Source organism: Galeopterus variegatus, unplaced genomic scaffold, assembly GCF_000696425.1.
Source record: "Galeopterus variegatus unplaced genomic scaffold, G_variegatus-3.0.2 Scaffold7, whole genome shotgun sequence".
Lineage (NCBI taxonomy): Eukaryota > Metazoa > Chordata > Mammalia > Dermoptera > Cynocephalidae > Galeopterus > Galeopterus variegatus.
This window is the reverse complement of record NW_007726118.1, coordinates 1,632,930-1,657,926: the sequence shown is the minus strand read 5'-3', so window position 1 is coordinate 1,657,926 and position 24,997 is coordinate 1,632,930. Positions and strand designations below refer to the sequence as shown.

General features: G+C 37.0%; 1 protein-coding gene across 3 annotated transcripts in view; it reads left to right on the top strand.

Annotated features, from left to right (window-relative positions):
- The window catches only part of NSMCE2 (non-SMC element 2, MMS21 homolog (S. cerevisiae)), a 252,157-nt gene that overhangs the window by 60,801 nt on the left and 166,359 nt on the right, over positions 1–24,997 (top strand). For 2 of the 3 annotated variants that reach the window (XR_551103.1, XM_008581096.1), the window contains exons 4-5: positions 18,932–18,976; positions 22,782–22,935. Coding sequence is in view for 2 of the 3 variants with exons in the window: in XM_008581096.1 (XP_008579318.1) it covers positions 18,932–18,976; positions 22,782–22,935 (199 nt within the window). In the remaining variant the exon portion in view is untranslated. The remainder of the gene's footprint in view (positions 1–18,931; positions 18,977–22,781; positions 22,936–24,997) is intronic. The other variant, XM_008581195.1, reaches the window with a different exon arrangement.

Here is a 24,997-nt window from a genome sequence, read left to right as displayed (position 1 = left end):
TTAGAGGAAAGGAAGAGAGGAGGTTACAGAATAGGCAGAAAGGACACAGCAGCAGTGTGGGCAGGAAAAGCATACACACCTTTGAAAGGCCTGGTTCACCACAAACACACCAGGGCCCAGTGTGATTACTGAACATCTCAGCCTCAGTGGCAGCAGGTGATCCAAGCAGCTAATTACTTGAATTCCTTTAATGATACAAATGTTCTTTAATACAGCAAACTCCTGGTTATTAATGACATTGGATATAGTCTACATATAGTGTTAAACCCTTATTTTAGGTAGCCACTTTAGCCTCCTAATATCAAACTTTTTGCTATAATTAATAAATATTAAAGAGCTTGAGATTTAGGACTTTACCCACTTATCTGGCAGTGGTGCTCAATGGGCTAACTGGAGAAGAGAGGTGGGAAAATAGATCGAAGGTAGTAATGGATCACCAAATGTTAAGGTTCACTGTAAAATTAATGCGTTTTCACAGTGTGGATTGAAAGCAGTTGCTTGTTTATTAATCTCATAATTAAGTTGTTCAGTTAATGCCAATAGTATTCTTGATCCAATAAAGATATAAAAGCCTCTTGACATATGTACACAAAATAGCTACGAAATAATTTTAATAGTGAAATAATTTGAAAGAGACAATAAAAACATACTTTCTTATGTATGTTTTTATTGTCTCTTTCAAATTATTTCACTTTAACTTTGTACCTATTTTGTGTACATATGTCAAGAGTAAATTCAGAGTAAGGGGAAAGAATCTTTGCAAAAATTCTGGCTTTTTTTCCTCTCTCTGAGTCTCAGTTTCTTCTGGAAGTGAATGAGGATGATAATATAGGTCCTAGAGTTATGGTGAGGATGAAAACTGGTGGCATGAAAGCACCTAAAACAGTTCTGTCATACTAATTTATAAGGCTGCTCAGAAAGATCTGTAAAGGAAAACTCATTTCCTTTGACCAAATTTGAATGATATCTGAAAGGGAATTTTGAGTTAAAGTTTGGAGAGTGCAGTGGGCAGCAGGAAACCATTGGGAAGGCCAGAGATTATGTTCCTTGAGAGGTTGCAGGAAGGACCTCTTTCCTTGGAATGGATTTCTCTGGTAATTGGGGGGCGGAGGGGATTGGAGTAGGGTGGAACCTAGTGCTTATAGTCAGTGTTGTATAAGAAAGGATTGGGCAAAGTCAGGGGGACAAGGCTAGTGCAAAGGCCAGTGAGCAATGCGGCATTTGGCCAATTGGATTTGAAGCTCCCTGATAGTCACTCTGATTATGTCTCTAATTATGAAAGAGATTGTGCCCTTTAACTTATGCTAGTTAATGCCAATGAGGGAGTCATTCTTGAGTTAAAAACCAGACAACAAAGTAAAAACTCACAATTTTTAATTCAGGAATAACTTTTGATGTTTTCTTAGATATTTTATTTAAGTGAATACTTTGAGGAAATGCAACTCTAAAATATATTTCTCTCTGTACACATGAGTACATAATTATGCTATTTATTGAACTATCATGCTTACATCTTTAATTTTTATTTACTTTATTAGTAACACCCATTTGAAAAAATATTAGGAGAGAAGAATGTGTTGGATTTATTCCCCTGATCATATGCAAATTGTCAGCTGTATTTCAAGTGGATAACCTCTATAAATTGTTGACAAGTGAGAGAAGAGGAAGAATATAAATGGAGAGCATATAAATGGATTTTATTTTTTCCAGCCCCTGTGTGAGTTTGCAGTTGTGCTGGTCAGGAAAAGCTCTTTCATTCTGAAGTGGAGCCAATGCCCAGTGAACTGTCCCTTGTACAAAAGAGAGGATTTCTTTCTATTTTGTTTCCCTCATAGGGCATCAAGTTTCTGGCAGTAGTGGCACCTTCATTCTTTTGTGTCATGACCAACCTAATATTTTAACCACTGGGGCTTTTTGAATTTCATTTCTTTCTGGGTTTCCTTTTTTTTTTTTTTCTTTTTTTTAAATGTCACATAATACACAGCACTCTTTAAAATAGTGCAAATGCTTATGTTCATTTTTTTTATGGGCAGAGTAATATAGTCAGTTATTATGAACAGTTTTTAATTTAATTATTTCTTTTATCCTTTATCTTAAAATAATTATTTAATTGTCTTCCCATAGAAAGTAATATTTAGAAAGACCAAGTCAGTGTTGCTTAAAACCACACGATTGATTTCCAGACATTCTGACTTGCTTTTACCTTCTCCTTGGCTGACTCCTACAAGGTCTCACATGCTTCTATGCATGCCTTCCAATGACCTCAGCTATTTGTGGTTCTTGGAATGCTGTTGGTACCAAGAAGCAAACCCTCTTTACCCATCAGGTTACCTTCTGTCACCCTGAGGTTTATTTCAGCCCCCAATATAAAACAGAAGCCGAAAGTGCCCCATGAAATACTAAATAGGAAATCTAAGTGAACTAAATCTTGGGTGTGCTCAGAGAATCCTTCTCTTGTGAAATCAGAAATTAAATTTGACACATAAGGTGTAGTTAAACTGTTTTTAAAAGCCTCAGCAGAAACATCATACACTCAGTTTTTTCTTGGAAAAAATTCTTAAGATACTGCTTAAAGCACCTATAAATAATACAGATGAAATTAGAATATGTTGTGCCACATTTTCTATAATAGTAATAGAAATGCTCTGCCAGAATATGGAATTAAAGTTCTCTGCCTTTATAATTTAAAATGTTGTATATGATTCTTTTATAATGGTAAGTCGTTTGGTGTTAATGTTCTATTTAATTATTGAATTTTCTTCTGTACCTATCCACTGAATAGCCGTGTAGCTTTAAGCAAGTTTCTTAGACTGTGCTCATTTGTAAAATAAGCTTAGCAATATCTGCCTCTGCCTATCTCAGAGTGATTTCTTGATTAAAAAATGGGATAACATACATGAAAGCACTTGAGAGGTAAAAGTGCTATGTGAAGGCTAGGTCTTACTGTTGTGTCCTGTTAACTTTTTTTTTTTTTTTGTCTTTTTCTGTGTCCGGCAACGGATCGCAACCCTCAGTGTCGCCCCCGCACCAGACCGGGACCGGCAACGGGATCGCAGCCCTCGGTGTTGCTCCCGCGCCCCGCTCACTCGGGAACCGGTCTGTATGTGGGATCCGAACCCTCGGTGGGAGCGCCGCCGCACTTCCCAAGCGGCGCACTACAGCAGTGCGCCACCGGGCCGGCCCGTGTCCTGTTAACTTTTAACTTCTTTCTCTTACCACAAAAATGTCCACCACATGCTGATTTAAATTGATGAACTCTTTCTTCTAAACCACCTAAACTTGGAATAAATGGTGACATGTAACTTTCCTCACATGTATTTTCCTAACTCACCACTTAAACTGGAAGGAAAAAATGTGTAAGATTCACATTCACTTTTGTCTTTAATTTAGTCATCTTTTTGGTAAAGACTTATTCCTGTCAACCCACCTTCCCCCAAGAGTTTTGCATAAATCTCACATAACAGTTCAACAAATGACTAATGTAGATTGGGCTTGCTTAGTCATTGAGTCACTTTATTATGAAACTCTTCAAGTTGGGCATCTATATATAACAATGAGGAAATAATTAAAAACAGTTTACACTTTCTGATTTGATGGTTTTAGTGACTAACTCATAAGGCAACAATGAAGAATGAAATTAATGGAAATTAAAAAATGCAGGTATAATTAATCTAAAAATAAAGTCTAAAAAAACATAATTGCCTTTACTTCCCTTTCTCCCTTTTCTAAACAGTCAGTATTTGATTGATAAGAGTGTTGGGCTGGAAAATAATCATCTGGCTTTTAATCCTCCTTCTGCCAGGCTTCTGTACTTCAGCTTCCTCACTTCTAAAATGGGGTAATAATAGTATTTGTCCTGCATACCTCATTGGACAATTGTAGATTAAATGAGATTGTAGATAGGAATGAATTTGATCCCTCCCCCAAAAAAGTGAAAGGTGGTTACATAGTTATTACATACTGATACTCCTCACCTGACATCACATAATCTGAATGGCCGCAGCACTGGAGAGAGAGAGAGGTTTCTTGATTCTGCCAAAGAGGATAGGAAGAGAGTCACTGTTAGCTCTTGGAGTTGGGAAGAGGAAAGATACATTTCCAGTGTTTGGATTTCTGAATTGAATCATGTAATACAGTTTCCCACAGAAAACATTCAGTGGCTAAGTTTCTAGGCTAGCCAATAAAAACAAAACATATAGCCATAGGTAGTTCACCATGATTCAATTTCTGTAAAAGTATAACAAAGCCCATTTGTAGTATTGGTATCAGTTTGGTTTTTATTTAAAGTGTTTTGGAGGATTGAGGCTAAGTCTGGATAAGAGATAATGAATTCATTTCTCTTCTTGTTTCCCCACATACTTAACATTTGCCCAGGATTTGCTTAAACCAGATTTGTAAATACTATCAGGTACTTCAGTCCCCTGGCCCTTTGACTAAAAGAGTCTGAAACCAACTTATTTTTTGCCACAGCTAAGGACATGAGAAGCCCTTTCAGATCCCCAATCTCTTTAATGAGCACAGTAGCCTTACAAAGTTAGAGAGGTGGCTGTTATTGACTGTAAGCCTCAGGAAGATTGTTAGTCTCAGGAGGTGGGACCTGAACCTCAGTTTTGTTGACACGTAATTCAAGGCTCTTTTTTTGACATTTCTATGTTTTAAGACAGGTGCAGTTCATTGAATTCAATTTGAGTTGTATTTTTCAGTTTAGAGTAAGAATTTTTTATCTAGTGTTGGTAATAAAGTATACTTAACATTTTATACATATCTTATTATAAATTTCCCAATGATAAAAGTTTGGGAAATTTAGTCTAAACAGAGAGTGACTTGTCTCACTGATTTGGCATGTGTAAGGGAGGGATTCTGTTCTTTGAGTATTAGAGAACTACTTGAGGGAAAGAATATTGAAAAGTGTAACTGTTTATTAAAAAGAAGAAAAACTTTAGAAGAGCTAGTGTTATTGACCCTTTAAAACTTTTTGTTTGTGTTGTATTTTGAAAATGGCGGTGTTGTGAATATGAAAAAATTTGGGATTTAAAGTAAAATAAAAATGAAGTATGCTTTTTTCTATTTTTAATGAGATGCTTTATGTTTTTATTTATTAAAATAGTCAAGTCAGCCATTTCCATAATAATAGTGAGCCTAGTTAACGTTTCTCTAGTGCTTACTCTGTGCCAGAAAGTATTCTGAGTTGTATTTAGTTAACTCAGGTTGAATAATTTTTTTTTCTTGTGTGATTAACCTATAGATTTGTTCATGATCAATTTTTAGAAACATTAGGGAGAAGTTTCTTCATGGAAGAAGGCAGTGAGATAGTCTATGTGGAATAGAATATATGAAAAATATTTCACTTTGTAGTAGAAAGAATACTGCAATTGGAGTCAGAACATCTAGCCTCATCCCTGTTCCTCCTCTGCCTAACTGGGTGATATTGGGTTAGTGACTTGTCCTCCTAAGACTTCAGTTTTCTTATCTGTAAAAAAAAAGATAGTACCTCATAGGGCTATTGCAAGGATTAAATGAAACAATGTTAGGCAAGGGCTCCATAGCTCAGGAATTAGGTCTTGTAAATGAGATAATGTTGGTAAAGTACTTAACTTCATGTCTTCAAAAGAATAATAGGCATTCAGGAAATATTAATTGCCTCTTTTAATCTCTTTGTACAGATTGCTCTGAAATTAAATTGGAAAACAATATGAAAGCTGGTTTTAAGATTTTAAAATATCATCCCAGTATAAGGTGGTATTTTTCATTGACTGCTGCCTTCTGCAGCACTTCCACAGTAAAACATATAGGGGAATCAAGGAAAATAGGTTATGTCTAGAAGATCTGGATTTTACAGGTGACCACCAAGTCTGGAAACATAGTGATCTTACCTTTAATAATCTTACCTTACAGTGCATTGTGATATAGTGTTATCTGTTTCTAGACTTGGTGGCCACCCTGTAGTTTCAGCTTCGTCACCTATTAGGTGTTTGGTTCAGAGAAGTTATTTAATCTCTCTAAGCAATGAGAATCAAATTATATACATTATTCTAAAAAGTACTATATAGGCTAGGAAGCATCTAACTTTGGTTTTTGTTTTGTTTATTGTTTTAATTTTCCATAGTACAGTAGCTTTTTAGATTAGGTTGGCGATGGATAGAGTTCATTTTCATTTAGTCAAGAAGACCTTATAGGAGGAGTATTAGAAGGCAAATGGCAATTTGATATCTTTTCTAGTGGGAAGTAGTTTCAAATATCAGGAAGCCACATTAATTATAGAGATGGCAACATCAGAGAATTTTCTAGGCTGCTAGACTGGAGTGAACAGAGCAGGTAAAGGGATAAAGAAGCATTAGTAAATTTCTGAAGTATTAATAATGCTATAGTCTTTATTGTGTTGGGTGAGATGTGATAACAGAGGGAAAAGATGTGGCCCCAGATCCTTGGATTGCCCTCATTCTGTGCTGTAGATACGTGGTACAGTGTAAAGGCAACAGATCTGAAATCAGGTTTATTATTATTAGAAACCTCATGGCACTTTAGAAAATAAACTTATGGATTTAAAGAAAAATGTTGTATCCCCAATATAGATATTCTGCTTATCTTTTTAGTTACTTTAGTCATAATAGGTTTTCTGATGGATACTTAACAAGAACAGAAAGAAAACAATTAGTATTTCCCTTTTTGGTTACAGCAGAAATGGTGAATTAGTTCTTTTGGTTATTAATATCCTCTAGTTCATGGAGGGTGTGACTGGGGGACCCAAGGAAGACATGGAGCATGGGAGCAAACAGCCTTCCCCTCAGCCACCATGTAGCTAGGGTACTCTCCAGTGGTCCCAGGTATGGAAGGCTGGTCTTCCTGGTTCAGAATGCTCAGAAGGAAAGGACTTCCATGAAACTTAGCATTGCTCCATTCTCCTTTCAGATGTTTTGCTTCCCTTAGGATAGTTAGTACGAAGTATGTATATTCCTCCTCCCACTATCTCCCACCCAATCCCACTTCCATACACACTCTCACACAAAGACTGGAGCAAGACGTACTTCTTTCACTATACGTTCAGTATTTCATTGTTTAGATTCTAGGGCAAGATGACTCTTCGACATCAGATAACCTTCACTATCACCAACCACTGCTGGGTTGTATAGTCAAGAGAAGTTGATCTAAATGTGTATAAGAAAGTTGAGATGCTCATTAGGACTTTGATTGCTAGGAAACTTGAATTTGATGTAACAGAATAAGCTGGCAAGGAAGGGAATATAATGCTGGCTTTGTGTACTGAGAGTTGCATTCAAAGGATTACAAAGTCAATCCTAAAGCAAAGAAGCTATGAAAGAAATTGTGCTAAAGGGTTGAGAATAGTTTAGACTAAATATGAAAAAAAAAAGCAGTGGACTTTTATTTTTCTTTTAGGAAAATACTTTTTATTTCAGGAAACACATTGTTTTCTACATTAGAAATACAAGCGTTAGAGGCGATTTTCTCTGTTCCACATGCTTACATGTCTTTGAGGAGGTGAGAGCAAGAAAGGGTGGACCTTTAATCTTTGATAAGAAAGTATGTATTGAATGCCGTCTGGGAAACTTTTCTATGACTATCATTTTGCCTGTGTTGCAACTAAGCTGAAAGTCAGTTTGGTTGTTCAAAGTTCTCCTTAATCATGTAGTTAGAATATTTCATTTGATAAACATTACCTGGCTTATCGTTTCAAAAACTGCAGGAAGATAGTTTTAATTTTTTTTTTTCATGAAATATATGGCTCAGTTGGTAGGTTTAATTTCTACAGAACATTATTTATTTGTAGACTGCTCATGAGTTTAAGCTGCCTTTCCTTACAAACATAATGTCCGTATCACAAGCTTATGATAATTGTGGTGAATGGCAGCAAAAACTCAGTTCTTTGTGTAAAGATATGCTTAAATAGGTTCCTTTGACAGGCTCTTGGAAATTAGTGCATTATAAGCTGCATTTGGGAGGAGAGCAGAAGAAAAGGAAAAAGACTATTTCTTTTCTCCCAGTTGCTCTTTTTCAAACAACCTATTATACTCCCTGGACATCTGTCTTAACTCCGTTCTGGCTGCTATAGCAAAATACCATACACTGGATAGCTTGTAAACAACATACATTTATTTCTCACAATTCTGGAGGCTGGGAAGTCCAAGATCAAGGCACCAGCAGGTTCAGTATCTGGTGAGGTCCTGCTTTCTGTTCATAGATGACAACTTTTGGCTGTGTCCTCACTAGGTGGAAGTGGCAAACAAGCTCCCCAGGGCCTTTTTTAATAAGGGCACTAATCCCATTCATTCATGAGTAGAGCCTAACCTAATCACCTCCCAAAGGCCCCAGGTCTTAATATCATCACTTTGGGGGTTAGGATTTCAACATAGAATTTTGGAGGGTCACAGACATTTACACTGTAGCAACATTGGTTCCGTGCAGTTTCGTGCTTTTGACCTTTGTTCTCTTTGTTACTTTGGCCTTCCTGTCTAACATACGTAATGATATGTGTAATAACAATAGAGCATTTTTGTGTGCCTACTGTGTGTCTAACCCTGTACAAGACACTTTATACACATTACCATGTATCCTTACCACAACTGGATATGGTAGATTATAGAGCAGATAATAGAGCATTCTTATGTAGTCAAGGAAGCTGAGGTTGACAGTTACATGAATTGCCCAGGGTTACATACTTAGTAACAAATCCAGTCATTCTCTTATTTTACCTCTCTGCTGTTGATAACTGCTCCCTCCTTCCTAAGTTATTATGTTCCCTTAACTTTTATGACAACACACGTCTGTTTTTTATTCCAGCTTCTGGCTACTCCTCCATACTCTCTTTGCTGGATCCCACTTCATCTCTCCACCCATTCAATCTTGGTATTCCTACACATTCTTTGACTCTTTTCTCACACGACACAGTCTTTCTGAGAGATAACATCTATGCTCATAACTTAAATTAGTGTTTTTATATTGCTGAGTCTCAAATCTTTATTTCCATTCCAGATTTCTCTTCTGAGCACCACTCACATGAATTTAATGGCATATGAAGGTACTTCAGAAAGTTCATGGAAAAACAAGATTGGAGGATAATACTATTTGACATTTTCCACTTAAATGCTATAGGCACCTTAAATTCAATGTCCTAGGATGAAGTTTACCCCTTGGATTCTATAACTTCATAAATGGCAGTATCATCCACCCAGTTTCTCACATCGGACATCTGGTCATCATCCTTATTCCTCCTAGGTCCTCGTATCTCACATTCCATCTTCAAATTTTACTGATTCTCAGATTAGTTCACTAACCTCCATTGCCATTTTCACAATCTTAAGTCTAACGCAACTTTACTGCATGCTGTTGCTTTTTTCTGCTATGTTTCCTATCTACTAGTCCAAGAGATCTTTCTAAATTGAAAATTTGATAATTTTGACTGCCTTTTCCACAACTTCACCTTCTTCAGTTATTCCTTGTTACTCTCAGGATTAAGTTCAAACTCTTTTATGTGGTATATGCCCCTATTTACCTTCTTAGTCTCAGTTTTTACTATCTGTTACTCTAGTTCTTAGAATGTTCTCTTGCCTCTGGCCTTAGCATGCACTATCTACTGGGAGTGCTCTTCTTTCACTTTCAAATAAGTAACTCTTTCTTACCCTTCACACACTGAGTTTAGCTCCTCTTTAACAGCCTTCCCTGACATCATCCACTCTCTGTCCGCCAAGTAGAGCATGTGCTTTCATAACACCACGTGCTTAATCATTTTTTATAGCATTTGTAGCTATAACTCAGCCCTCTCCAAAACCGTGTCTCAGATATACAACTACCTTCTTTTCATTTCCACTTCATTTCATTCCCAGAGGCATTGCACATTTAACCTTCCAAAACTAAACTCTTGATTTTTTTTTCCCCCAAAAGCTGTTCCTTCAGACTTTCCCATCTCAGAAAATGGCAACTGTACTATTCCATTTTATCAGGCCAAAAACTAGGACTGCCATTACTTCCTTGTTTCATAGCTCATATCCACTCCATCAATAAACCCTATTACTTCTACCTTCAAAATACTTTTAGAATCTGATGACCTCTTGCTGTTTCTGCTGCTGCTACCCTAATCCATGCCATCATCATCTTTTGCCTAGATGACTGCAGTAGGTGGTTTCCTGCTTCTGACTGGTCTGCTTCTGCTCCTCGTCCCCTAAAATCTATTCTCATAATTAACAGCCAGGATGATCCTTTTAAAAAGAAAATCAGATCATCTCACTCCTCTGCTCAAAACCTTCCCATCTCTCTCAGAGTAGAGGCTCAAGGTCTCCATCATCTGGCCCACTCCACACTCTGCCAGTATTTCTGACCTCATCTCCTGCCACTCCCCATCTCCCCTTTTTACTCTGACTCTAGCTCCATGGCTCACCACTTTATTTTCTTCAGGTCTCTGTTCAGATGTCGTCTTTTCAGTGAAGCCTTCCCTGACCATCCATCATAGAAGAGCTCCCCCATTCCCACCTTATTTAATTGTTCTCCATAGCACTTATTACTATCTAATTACTCATTACTTTTTTCTTATTCTTCTTCTTCTCAACTAGAATGCAAACTCCACGAGGACAGAGACGTGGTCTCGTGTTTAGTACTGTATTCCCATCCCATCATCTAGAGCAGTGTAGCCGCTAGTAGGCTCTCAGTAAATAGTTGGTGAAGTCTAGAGTAGTAGTTAAGTTATGGACTTAGTGATTTAACAGACCTACCGATGCACTGAGTCCCAGCTCCAGTACTGAGCTCTCTGTCCACTTGAAGTTAGGCCACTCCTTAGCTTTAGCTTCCTATTCAGTCATATAAAATGTATTAGTTGTTACTTCTCATGTTGTTTGTTTTAGGGGGATTAAATAAGATAGTCCATGTGAAGTGCTTAGTTTGTACCTTGCCAATAGTAAACAATCAATTGAAAGCAGCTGCATCTACTGATGCTGCTATTAATTCTTGTCAAACTGCATTGTAATTGCATTTTAAGTTCGGCCACATCTTTAACTTGCTATTATAATAATAATGATAACTATGAATGCCAGTAAAAAGAATAGCAGCAGTTATCATTTGAGTGCTTACTGAGTGCCAGGGAGTGTTCTCAAAGTCACTGCTTTCCAGTAGAACTTCTGCAGGGATGGAAATGTTTCTAAATCTGCACTGTCCAGAATGGTAATCACTAGCCATGTGTGGCTGGCTGTTCACCAGTTGAATGTGGCAGCGTGACTGAGGAACTCAAGTTTTAATTTTATTTAATTTTAATTAGATTTAAGTGACCACACGTGGTTTGCAGCTACTGTATTGGATTTCAAAACTCTAAATTCTTTATATACATTAATCCACTTAATACTCATGATGGCCCTTGAATTAAGTAGAGTTATAGATGAAGAAACTGATTTTCTTAGAGGGTAGGTAACTTGCCCAAGATTACACAACTAGTCTGAGGCAGAACTGGGATTTGAAGGTTAAATTCCTAGGCAGTCTGGTTACAGGGTTTGTGTTGGCACCTTCTTTGCTGCACCTCCCTCATGCCATTCTCAGGAATTGAAGTCCTACAGGAAAAAAGCCAAGGTGACATGTCTGATTTTCTTTCTTTCTTTTTTTTTGTTTTTTTGGCTACAAGAAGGCCTGAGAAAGTGAATTTCTCATTCTTACCCTAGTGAAGTATCATTCCTAAGGTGAGAAATTCCTCAAACTTAGGAAAGGTGTTCAAAAAATTCAAGACAAGTGAGCTTGAGCATTCAACCTCTATATACACTTTTCTTCTAGCTTAAATTTACAAGAACAGTGGCAAAAACAACAAAATCCTCTCTCCTCCAATACCGTAGCTGTTTTTTGTTAATAGTGAAAAACACACTCTTCCTCTTTCCCGAAGGAGAATGATACAACATCATATCAATTACTGTTTCCAACTCCAAGTCCAGGATATCTGGACTGAGCTTATTCCTTTTGTTAATGTTCCCTTATGGAGCTCTGTAACTAGTGAGACCCCAACTTATTTTTATAAAATATCGAGAGAAAAGGAGCAGGGAAATTAGTTTAAAACATATGTATATATCCAACCAAGGAAGAAATACAGTTGGCCTTCTGTATCGGTGGGTTTCACATCTGTGGTTCAACCAATAGTGGGTCGAAAATATTTGGAAGAAAATTGTGTCTTTATTGAGCATATATAGACTTTTTTTTCTTGTCATTATTCCCTAAACAATACAGTATAACAGCTGTTTACATAATATTTACATTGTATTAGGTATTACAAGTAATCCAAAAATGATTTAAAGTATATAGGAGGATGTGCATACATTATATGCAAATACTAAACTATTTTATATTAGGGACTTGAGCATTGCGGATTTTGGTATTTTCAGGAGGTCCTGGAGCCAATCCCCCATAGATACCGAGGGACAACTATATGATTAGATACTTCAGTCTTAGCTTTTGCTATTGGTCTTGAACCCATAGTTGATATTTTTAACTCACCTTTCCCAATACCCATTCTATGTTCTTTTTGCCCTTTGCCAACACTCGGCTGATTTTAGGAGGTTTCTCTCACCTAAACTTTCATTCATGAGGGATCTGAGTTCTTGGTGGTCATTCCTGTATGGAGTTTTCTCTCTCTCATTATCTTTTACTGCTAGAGGTGACAAAACCAGGAAGTATTCCAGGTTCCAGACACACCTCCCTTTTCTCATTCTGTAGCAACAATCCTATTTACCCTTGGTAATCAAGATTTATTACTCTAACCTATTCTGTAATCTCTCTTTTTGTCTTTTCAGTGTCATGAGGAGCTCAGAATTGCTAGGTTGCAGTTTAACTTTCCAAATAGTGAAGGCATTGTTGAATCCCTTGGTGAAATCATTCTTTGCTTGGGTACTGAGACTGTTAAACCAGCAGAACCAGAGTTGCAGTGATGGGGAAAAAAATTCCAAGTTGGTTATTAGGTGTGATGAGGGGGAGGAGAAGATGCATAACTAATTCTGCTTTTGTCTCTTGGTCCCTGGATTTCTGTGTTATGGCTATGGGAGAAACAATGTCGTATTATTCTCTGGTTCTTAGCATCCTGTGGGACACCACCCTACCTAACCTAATGAAGTAGCACTGGAACTGAATCTTCAGTAGATGATTTCAGCATTCTGAAAGATCATCTTTCTAGATGACGAGGTACATGGTAAGACCGGTAAATCCCATTACTATCAACCCATTATTGTACATTTTCACTGTAAAATCTTGAGTGAGATACCATGATGAATAAGGCTTTCAGTCATTGTGCAGCTAGCAGAAACATGGTGGACAGGAAGGGCAGTTTCAAATTCAGAATGAGTGTCTTTTCATGTAAACTAACAAATGACCACTGAAGGTTAGGGTATATGCCTGTAATCTGTGTGTTTTTATAAAGTTAAGATGGGGTATACAAAAGTTCATTCTGAGTCCTTACTTGGAGGCACCTGCAAAATAAAACATTTAAGTTGAAAGGGGATTTGAATGAATTGAAACCATCTGTCACTGACTCACTATGACCTTAGGCAAGACGCTTAACTACTGTGAGCTGCCCATTCCTCATATCTGTGAAATTGGGATAATGATACTTTTGTGTACATAAGGCTTTGGGCCACTCTGAGAAAAGGTGCTGTGCAGGTGCAAAGTGTTAATAACAATGGTAATAATCCTCATCTCACCTTGCACTCAGTATAACCTGTGTTTAAATTGAGCACTATTAAAAAGATTGCCTGTGAAATGGTGTCCTCAGTATTTATGTTGTTACATGCTCTCTTAGCATCTGGAACATTTCCTTCACAGTTCTTATCATAGTTTGTGATAATCTGTTTGTTTGTTTGAATAATACTCATTTCTCTCACTAGATCCAAAACATCATAAGAAAAACGGGACCAACTTAGTCTATTACTACATTTCCAGTGCCTAGCACAGTGCCTACATGTGGTAGACATTCAGTAAATCTTTATTGAATGGATGAATAAATGAATAAATAAATAACGTGTATTTCTATGAATTCTGCCAAAACAAAAAAACAGAACAAAACCAAGAAGAAACCCCGGAGAGGCAAAATCATCAGTTTCTTCCCACCCAGTATGGGAATCCTAATGCTGTATTCTGTGTAAATAAGTGATTCCTGTTGGTCATAATCTTAGTTGGCATGGTGCCATGAGGAATTTATTGGAATAATTTTCAGCAGCATAAATGTTTAGTAACAGATGCACATAGATGGCAGGTTGCCTCATTCAGCTGCCATCTGTTGGACAACTGTCTATTCTAATAGGACTGGTCCATTAGAACTAGAGCAATAGCACTCACACATGTTTAAGCTTATTTATTTTCAAAATGTTTCTGGAAGGTTTGAAGGAGGAAAGATATTTTCATGTTTGGTTGGCTGCTACTCAATAATGGTGTATTACAACATGTTGGCAAACTGTGAAGTCCACTCGATGTGTCATAAAGCTCGACCAGGAAATATTCTCTCCTAAGTGTTTTGTCTGAAATCAAACCTATACTAAATAATGGTACTAGGAAACTCAACTACAGATAATTTGGTCCAACAGAGGTCAGTGTAGGTTGTGCAATTGGCAACAGAAACTGGCATGAGATGAAGGGTGTAATTCGTGTTGTTCATCAGTATGTATCTTTTTTTTTTTTTAAACAGGGTAAAAGCAGTATAGTAAACTCTGTAGAAAATATAGTGTGTCTCCATGTGTACATGCAATTAGGTTAAGCCCAGTGAAAGCATAATAATGGTTGTCAGCTTGGACATACCTTTTAATAAAAGCTTTATGAAGCTTTTTTGCTGTGCAAAGGTGGAGTCAGTGTTGGCCTATATAAATTTACTCTGTGCATGACCAGTTGGATTGGTGATGTGTCATGAGTGTGGCCAACTTCCATAAATGTTTTAGTGTTTAGCATAATGCCTGGTGCCCAATTGGGACTCAGTACATATTTGCTTACTCAATGTGCTAGGACCAATTGAGTCAGTTCCCTTCAGATTTCCAGCTTGAAAGCAGGTCCCGTAGTCTTAGATCAAGCTGACTATGAATTAGAATTTGGAACATTTAGTGTGTACTAAGCAGAACACAAAGCAAATTGCTTATCACTAGTATGTTCCCATAATAAAATTCTAAAGGCTATGTGATTTAAATAATTGGTATATGTTACTTTGGGAGCCAAATATCTAACAATGGCTGTTTTGGAGAGAGTATATCCACGTGAATCTTAGTTCATTTATAGGAATGAATAATTTTATGCTAGAATCTCACATGGATTCAAAAAGTGTGTGAATGACTCAGCCCATTAATATCCTTAGCTCCTGTGATCGCCCCTCCCAGTGAAAGGATGGCTATAAGGCAATAATAATTGGAGGAGGAGATGACCTTGACTTTGCCCTGTGCCAATAAAATGACACACTTTGAGTAATTACACATGCATACTGTATTGTTTGAAAGAAATAAGGTATGTTATCATCATATAAATATATTTAATATTTATGTCAAAGTATGGTGAAAGTAGTATGTAGCTTCAATATGGGTGAGGCCTGAGTTTTATCTATTCCTACCATTTTCTTTTTTCCTAAAACAGCTAGCCTCTGTTCAGAGGGACAGAGCCACCAGAAGACTAATTTACTTGTTAACAGTTAGCTCATTGATTGCCTTCCCCTTGCTGACGTAAGAGAAATGCTGCAGTCACAGAACTGTCAGGGCCTAATTAAATGTAGCTAAATATAGCAGTTCTCCCTTATCCACGGTTTAGCTTTCTGTCATTTTAGTTATCCGCTGTCAACTGCTGTCTGAAGATATTAAATAGCAAATTCGAGAAATAAATAATGCATAAGTTTTAAATTGCATGCCTGAGTAGTGTGAAGAAATCTCGCATCAACCCTCTTCATCCTGCCTGGAAGGTGAATCATCCCTTTGTCCAGTGTATCTACACTGTGTATGCTGTCTACACCTAGTCACTTAGTAGCAGTCTCAATTATCAGATTTAAAAAAAAACAAAACTTTGTATAATATAGAGTTCGGTACTATCTATGGTTTCAGGCATCCACTGGGGGTCTTAGAGAGTATCTTTTACAGATAAGGAGGGACTACTGTATTCCCAAATGATTTTGAGTCAAAACCGAGCAGTTCATTGAAGAGTCTATGGAACTTTTGGTGCTTTGTGTTTTTCTTCCTGTTACTGTTCCATCTTTTTTGAAACAATTTATTAAACAAAGACCTGGATATGTGGAGTCAACCTTTGTGCATATCTTACTCTAGCTAGAGTTACCAGTGACTCAAACCAAGCCTAATGGACACTTCTCAATCCTTATTTTGCTTGTCTGCAGCATTTGACAGATCTTAAAATTCCTTCCTAGATTTTTTAGACACTTTCTTTTGGTTGTCTTCTTAACTCTTGTACTTTTTCTTTAACTCTGCTAGCTGCCGCTTAAATGTGGTATTATCCAGAGTTCTGTCTTGCTCTTTTAAAATTTTTATTTATTCAGTCTCCTTGGTGATCCCATTCATTTCCATGGTTTCCATTAAAATCCATATGTTGATTCCTCCATGTGGGTTTCCATGTCAGTCTTGCTGAGCTATAGACCTGTATATCCAGCCATCCTAGAGACATATATAATGATCCTAGTAATAATAATAACAACAACAGCTACCCATTGAATACTCTCCATGTCAGACAGCTGAGTGCTCTATTGCTTCATTCCATGTATTCTTCTTAGCAACACTATGAGGTAAATACTGTTTTAATGTTCTACTTACAAGTGAGGAAACTACGGTTAAATATATTTAGTGATTTTTCCAAGGCCATTCAATTAGTAGCAGAGTCGCAGTTTTGATCTCAAGTCTAGAGCCCATGTTTAATCATAAAGAATGTAATCTATTGGAATCAGTGGAATCTATTCCTTTCTCCTTCATGCATACCTTCTTCCGTTACTTCTGTTTTGCTTGAAAGAATCACATTTCATCCCGTAGAAGTCTGGGAATTGCACTAGACCTTCAAATATTATGGATACAAGCATACTTTTATTTAATTTCCAAAATATATTGTTTGCATTAACTAGAGGTGTCAAGCTCGTGGCATTCAGGCTGATGTATTGTTTGGACTATATATTGTTTTAAAAATCAGAAAATGTCTCATAAAAATCTGTTTTTCTAACTTTTCTTTAAAAACCTAGACTTGTATTCTCACATGGCAGCTGTCACATGGAACCAAATAGCAGCTTTCCTCCTACCTGGGGCTTGTACCATCCACTGCAACACAGTCCTCGCCACTTCCTATTGTCCTGTACTTATTGTGGGTTTCCTTATATCCTTGCTTGTCTAGCCCTCTAGGCATTTATGACACTTGGTAAAGACAATTGTTTTGCTTTCCCAGCTGGTCGTCATCTTCTCTGTTTTTTGCTCTAGTATTTGAATGATTTTCCATGAAAGCTGTAACTTGCTTTCTCTTAGTGTTTTTGATTTATGTTTCCTCGTTGGCTTCTTCTCAGTTCACAAACATGTTAAAGTCTCTATGCTGAAATTTAGAAGGAAAAAAGTAAAATGTTTTGATCATCTACTATGTGCCAAAGTTAAACACAAACATGATTAAGTCTTCACAGCACTGAAGTGGGTATTTCTGATTCCTAAGTAAGAGATGAGAGAAATCCAAGGCCCAGAAGGATTATCTCAAGATCCACAAACGGGGGTAGACCCAGATTTGTCTAATCCACGTTTTTTCTCCTCCATGATGTCTACTTCACTTCAAGCTATTATTATCCTTTATGCAGGTAAACAAGTCTCTTTAGCTCTCTCTTTCCCATGATCTCCTTCTCATCACTTTGTTCTTCCTTTGCCACCAAACTTCATTCATTTGTTCACATAGAACTCCCTTAATCCCTTTTCTCATGCCAACACAGTATAATTTGGCCTTCCTGTAATTCAGTCATACATCAGCAACAAACTGTGTACCAGATGCCAGGGAAATAAGCCTTGCCTGAGAGAAGTTTCATAGGCTGGTTTGTTGAGAGAGAACGATAGTTCCAGTGCCATGTGCTAAGTGCTTAGTAATTAAATACAGTTGTCTCTTTTTAGCCCTTTTCTTACTTGAGCTCTCTCATATCATTTTTTCCCAAAGGACAAGCACCTCTCTTAAGAAAATTTTTCTTTTCCTTTCTGTAGTATTCCTCACTCCTGCTTTTTCTTCTTTACTTTTGTAGAATTTCTTTTCCATCTTTTCTTTTCTTCCCATGTGCTCATTTTAAATGTCTTTGCAGCTAACTACTAGATATCTCCACTTAGATGTTGTACAGATTCGGCAATGCCCACTGCTTTCTTCAAGAAAATGGCATTTAACTCGTTGCCCACATTAAATATCTCGGAGGCATTATCAGCACCACGCTCAGCCAGTGAGCAAACCGGCCATCCCTATATAGGATCCTAACCCGTGGCCTTGGTGTTATCAGCACCGCACTCTACCGAGTGAGCCACGGGCCGGCCCTCTCGGAGGCATTATCAGCACCACGCTCAGCCAGTGAGCAAACCGGCCATCCCTATATAGGATCCTAACCCGTGGCCTTGGTGTTATCAGCACCGCACTCTACCGAGTGAGCCACGGGCCGGCCCTCTCGGAGGCATTATCAATCCCTTGTCTTTTTCTCACGATAAAATTTGGCGATTCTGCTTCAAAAATAGCATCACAGTCTGAGTTGCCTGCTCCTCTGCCATTAGTTACATGTAGCAGTAACTTCCCTCTCCCAATCTGCAGTGCATCATTCAGGAGTTAACTATAGCAATCTTCTTTTTCTTTTTTTAAGTTCTCATGGTATGATTACTTTACTCCTTAAAATCATTTAGTGTCTTTCTCCACTGCCTGTCAGGTCAGGTCTCAGTTCTATAGCCTGGCTCTCAAAGCTGTTCACCATCTGCTCCCAATTGACTTTTCTGTTCTCTCCTTTTAGCTACCATGCTTAGCACATAGAGGGCACTCATTGACTGTTGGATGGGTAAGTGATAGTGCACAAAAACCTGACTTGTTCTCTCCCCAGGGCAGTATTAAATTTTCATTATGTAAGTATGATGTGTGCTGTTCGCTTCTCAGTAGCTTCTCTCATTTTTAAGTTATAATGGTATAAAGATTAATAATCTATAGCTGTTTGTAAAATTCTGGTTTTTGTTAACCCAGTATATAGGCTGAATTATGTTTCTCTGAAATTCATATGTGGAAGTCCTAACCCCTACCCTAGTACCTTAGAATGTGACTGGATCTAGAGATAGGAACTTTAAAGAGGTAATGAAAGTTAAATGAAATCATTGGAGTGAGCCATAATCCAAAATGATTGGTATCCTTATAAGAGGAAATTTGTACACAGACATATACAGAAGGAAGTCACGTGAAGACACAGGGAGAAGACGGTCATCTACAAGCCAAGGGGAGAGGCCTCAGAAGGAACCAACCCTGCTGACACCTTATCTTGTACTTCTTGATTCTAGAACTGTGAGAAAATAAATTTCTCTTGTTTAAGCCACCTAATGTATGGTTCATTGTTATGGCAGCGGTAAGAAACTAACGCTTATAATTCACTGGGTTTTTAAGCCCTACATTTAGGGGGTTTTATGCTTGAGAAAGGGATTGACCTTAGGATGTAATAGATCTTCTCCTATCTCAAATTTCTCTGAGGCATTTGAAATTTGTCCTAGGAAAAGAATCTTTTTCATATTAGGTAAAATACATGATCAGGTACTCAAAAGAATTTCTTTTCCCTCCTCCTTTGTCTATTTTTCTTAAAAAATAGAAACAAAGCAAGAAAGTATTAAAAGTAGTTAATCCCCATTTATTACATTGATTTAAACAGATAAAGAGTGTAGTATTTTCCATGCTTTCCTTTTGATAACTAGAGTACTTTAAGTTCTCTTTGCAATGGATAATTATGCCAACTATACCATCAAGCTTTCAGAGAAGATATTGCTGCAGTGAATTTATGTGTTTTACAACAGTTTTCTGGGGATTCTGATTGTGGGGGAGGGAACCCATCAACTCACTAAATTTGGTTATTCAGGTTTTCCTAGTCATATTTCAGGTTGCTATGTTGTCTACCTCAAAATACCTATCCCCTTCTGCCTCACCCTCCTACTTCCTACCCAGTCTTCTATCCAACTCCCCAGCAGCGGTTGTAGTTGAACTAGGGAAATTAAGTATGTTGAGTGTGTTCTTTGTTGAAAAGAACATTTGAATTTTACTTATCATCTGTTCAGATCAGAGCTTTTCTGATCATCCCAGATTACATAGTAATTTCAGACTGATCAAAGACCTTAAGAAGGCTCATCTGAATGACTTCCTGTAAAGTTACCATTAAAATTTTAGGTGGATGTGAGTCCATTTTATTTTTTTGCTGTTTGTTTTTCGGCACCTGTCCAGTAAGGGGATCTGAACCCTTGACCTTGATGTTATAACAGCATGCTCTGAACAACTGAGCTAACTGGCCAGCCTCCATTTTATTTTATAAATTCAGAAAGAGAACCTATAATCATTTTCAGAGGAACCAGCCATTTATTTTCTAGGTCTACTCTGAACTTTTTGTACTACAATTTTGAACTTGTCTCATCTTGTTCTATTGTGTAGAGGTAGAGGATAGCTAGTCACCATGTATAATAGCTCTTATTCTTGAGGTATAAGGCATTATTAAATTGCTTTTCTACTTTTTCTTTTCCATACTGAGCTTTATTGGCTCTTTAGCCTTACAAGGATTCATTTTAAAAATTCTTTTTTTTTTTTTTTAAGAGATGACTGGTAAGGGGATCTTAACCCTTGACTTGGTGTTGTCAGCACCATGCTCTTCCAAGTGAGCGAACTGGCTATTACTGTATGGGATCTGAACCTGTGGCCTTGGTGTTATCAGCACCACACTCTCCCAAGAGAGCCACGGGCTGGCCCCCCATTTAAAATTTTTAATTTCATATAACACTTATCACTAAAGCCTCTCTGTGTTTTTCACTACTATCTTTGATGGTGAATTCTGCACTGAGTATCATCAGTACAGGGGAAAACAGTTTCTACACTCTGTACTATAAATATAAATTTTAGGCATTTTGGTTTTATGCTTAATTCTTATTTTTGATTTAGCTAATCAAAAGGCATAGCAATTAAGCAAAGAAGATTATATAATTTTTTCTCCATGACAGAAGGTAATCAGAGCCATAAGTTACAGATAATCTTTGACTTTATATGCATTGATACTCAGATTTAGAGAGGTTAGAAATATATCCCAATGACTAGAACCAAAAGCCAAGAATTTTCTGTATCTATCTTGTAGGCTTACCATTGCCTCTAACTTTTATTGGATGATATAAGATAAGTCACTTAACTTCTTTCTATATCATTTTATTTCTTTGTGAAACTGGGGAAGAGTAGATCAAGATTAGATGATCTCTAAGTTGTCTTCCAGCCCAGAAATTGTACTGTGTACTCTACTAATAATAATAGTAGTTGATAAATTTTGGCTTTTAGTAGGTACATATTTTTGGTGCTAATAAGATTAATTTGTTTGCAACACATATGTCAGGTATTACCTAGCATGTGCCAGACACTAGCAGTAAATACAGTGATAAATCAGACATCTTTCAAAGAGTTTACTTTTTATTAGGGAAAAAATACATATAAAAATAAGAGCAATTGAATATTACAGAATCTCTCTAAGGCATATCAGGGCACAGTGGAGAGTTTGGTGAGTTTTGCTTGGTGGCTACTTAGTATCAGAAAAGGGCCAGAGATGAAAGGGATCAATTATGAAGGAGGGCCTGAAGAAGAGTATTTGCAGTGAAGGGGGTCAGCGGAGGGCAGCAGCTTGACTGTAGTGGCCAAAGCCTGAGGATGTAGAGACAGTGACTCCTTTTTTCCTAACTAGCTGGAATATAAATAGAAAATAACTGGGGGGAGGGAACAGAGATTATAAGAGATTGTTTGCTTTTAAATATGAGATCGAAGAGCCAGTATAAATGTTTTTGGAGAAGGAGGCTATAGGGAAGGAAAGGTTGTTCTGAAGAAGATGTAATTACAATCAAACTTAAGAACAAGGTTGAGGATGGATAGAGGGATAGACAGATGGATAGATATGTGATAGTGCAAACACAGCAAAATGTTAATTGTGGCATCTAGGAAGTAGTGAATGAGTGTTCACAGTATAATTCCTTCTACTTTTCTCCATATTTGAAAATTTTATAGTATTGAGAAATAATTCGATAACATGGGGGTCAGGGGAGAACATAGTTTGAGAGTTTAGCCTTGAACAGAACAAAGAAGGACACTTATTCCTTGTTGTGGTAGGAAATTATGGAAGGTTAAAGCCTCAACTTCTTTGTAGGATAGGAGTTACTCTTACCTGCTGGCGCAGAAGGCCAGAGAAGAGGAGAGCTGAGAAGGAAGAATGAAATAGCCACTGTGGCGAGTGGGAGAGGGGACTGAACGGACCTGGGGAAAGGAGGAAGAGGTGGTGCTCAGGTTCCGGTGGAGCTGACACGTTGTGTGATTTCCCCTGGGAGTTATCAGTATACATTACATTATCAGGAGCATCGAAGGGCTCTTAAGAAAGAGAAGGTAGGATGAGTAGATGAGATGAATGATTCCCTCCACTATTTCCCAGTAGTCTGTTCTGGAACAAATCCCAACCTCTCCGGTTCCTTGTTCAGGAGATTCTGTTTTCTACCTCATTATCTTTTTATTTGAATTATATGAGATAAACACAATGTTAAAAAAACTTTGTGTACACTGTTAATGTTAACATTTAACTAAGATAATTCTATTGTCTTTCTTAGGTAAAAGAAGAACGTCCAGAAAAAATACCAGACTTAAAATTATTAGTGGAGAAGAAATTTTTGACTTTACAGAGTAAGAATTCTGACGCAGACTTTCAAAATAATGAAAAATTTGTGCAGTTTAAACAACAGCTTAAAGAACTAAAGAAACAATGTAAGTCAACGTGCTTTGCTTTGGTTTGGCTTTTTGAAATTAGGGAACTGACTTGATGAACAGTCCCCAAAAACTTTTTAAAGTTTGCTTATCTGCTTGGCTTGATCCTCCTAAGTTGCTTTTTATTGTTGTTGCAATTCTGTATTTTGTCTAACTTTCGGTTCATATCAGCCTATCCATTTCTGAAAGCCAACAGTTTCCACAAAGTGTTAAGAAAATTCCCCAGCAGCTATAGAAAGTTACATGTATTGTCCCGCTGCTGGGGAGGGGAATTGGGAAAACAAAATAAAACTGAAAATTATTTTATTAAAATAACAATGGTATTTTTCAAATCTTACACTGCTGTGCCAAGATTTAAAATAACTATACTTTGATTCTAGTTTTGCTGCTTTGGAGTAATATTAGCAATATTTTCTCAGAAGACTTTTTTCTTCTCAAATATATCTTTTCTGCACAGTAAAGTACATATGGTCTTTCCCATTTTTCCATGTGATCCACATAATTTTATGTAAGTTGATTTTTTTACATTAGCATCTGTTTAGTTCTACATTGTTTCCTTCTTTTAGGATTGAGGCTCTTTTATTTCTCTAAGAATTGAATTGTGGAGCAAATAACTTTTTCTTTTTTTAACTTTAGTTTCTTATCACCTTCACTTACATCACATGGAGCAGGACTATTGTATGATATGAGAGATAAATTTGCTTCACATCTTTATATGTACTCAGTGTAGGGATTCATATGTTGAAATAGGCTTTCTTTTAAATATAAAGCATTTTCTTTAAATTGATGCTGAGATCTCAAAAAAATCAGTGAGGAAGCTGTTTTACTTTTGTCTATTTTTCAAATAACTTAAGTTTCACAATTTGGAATGTTTTGCAATCATGATGAGACTTTGGCTTTTACTGTAGATTTAAACAGTAAGCACTTTCCCCATATTTTAAGTCTAATTTGTGTTCCTCATTGAAGATCACAATAACTAAAATCTTTCTAATGTAATTTGCACTATTCCCCCTAATGAGTAATAATCCCCAAAACAGATAATAATTTTTTTCTGATCTTAAAGATGCTAGTGAATTTCAGTTTTGGCGTTGGTCAAAATAGCCAAATGTATTTTATTTTACTACTTGGAGCCAATACTCAAATTATGGCAGATTTAGCATTAAATCATAATTCCTGATTTTTAAGGTATTTTATAATAGAGACTGAGAGACAAATGCCCCCAAATATAAATTTCTTCCTCTGTTATTGTTCACAAAATTATTATTCCATAAGAGAAATGATAAAAACTTTCAAAATCATATACTCATGGGGAAACACTTTCTAGTTAAGAGCATAAAATTCAACAAAATGATAAATGATCCTCATAATTAGCATTTTATACAAAAAAAAGGAAGAAGAAAAAACAAATCCAGGGCTAAGTTTTCTTCTTTTGCCTCTGCCCAACTCAACTCCAGTTGGTTTGGGAGGGAGGGAGGGAGGAAGGAAGGAATAGTATTGAGAAATAATTCGATAACATGGAATATAAGGAGCTGGAATATAAATAGGAAGGGAGGGAGGGAGGGAGTGAGGGAGGGAGGGAGGGAGAGGTTTCACCAGGCCAGCAGTACACATTGGTTGGATAGACAGTTAAATCTTATGACAAAGTAAATTTATATTGAAAGCAATGCTTCCTCATGTAAGTTTTTGCTGTATGTTATAACACTGGAATTAAAACGACTTTCCCTTTTATTTCCCCTAAAATATTCTGTCAGGTGGCTTCATGTGGTGGGCAGGTCTACGTGCACTCTGCTGGCAGTGATAAGTCATCTGTAGCTCTGCACCCGGTTCTCAGACTTTTTGGTCTCTTGCTCCCTTTACATTCTTAAAATTTAACAAGAGCCCCCAGAGAGTTTTTGTTTACGTGAGTTTTTTCTGTAGGCATTTATCATATTAGAAATCAAAGCTGAGAAATTCAAAAATATTAATCTTTAAACAATAATAAGCCCAGGGAGAGGGAGGGGGATAAGTGAGAAATTAGTTAAAGGTCACAAAGATTGATTATGTTTTGTGAACACGAGTATAC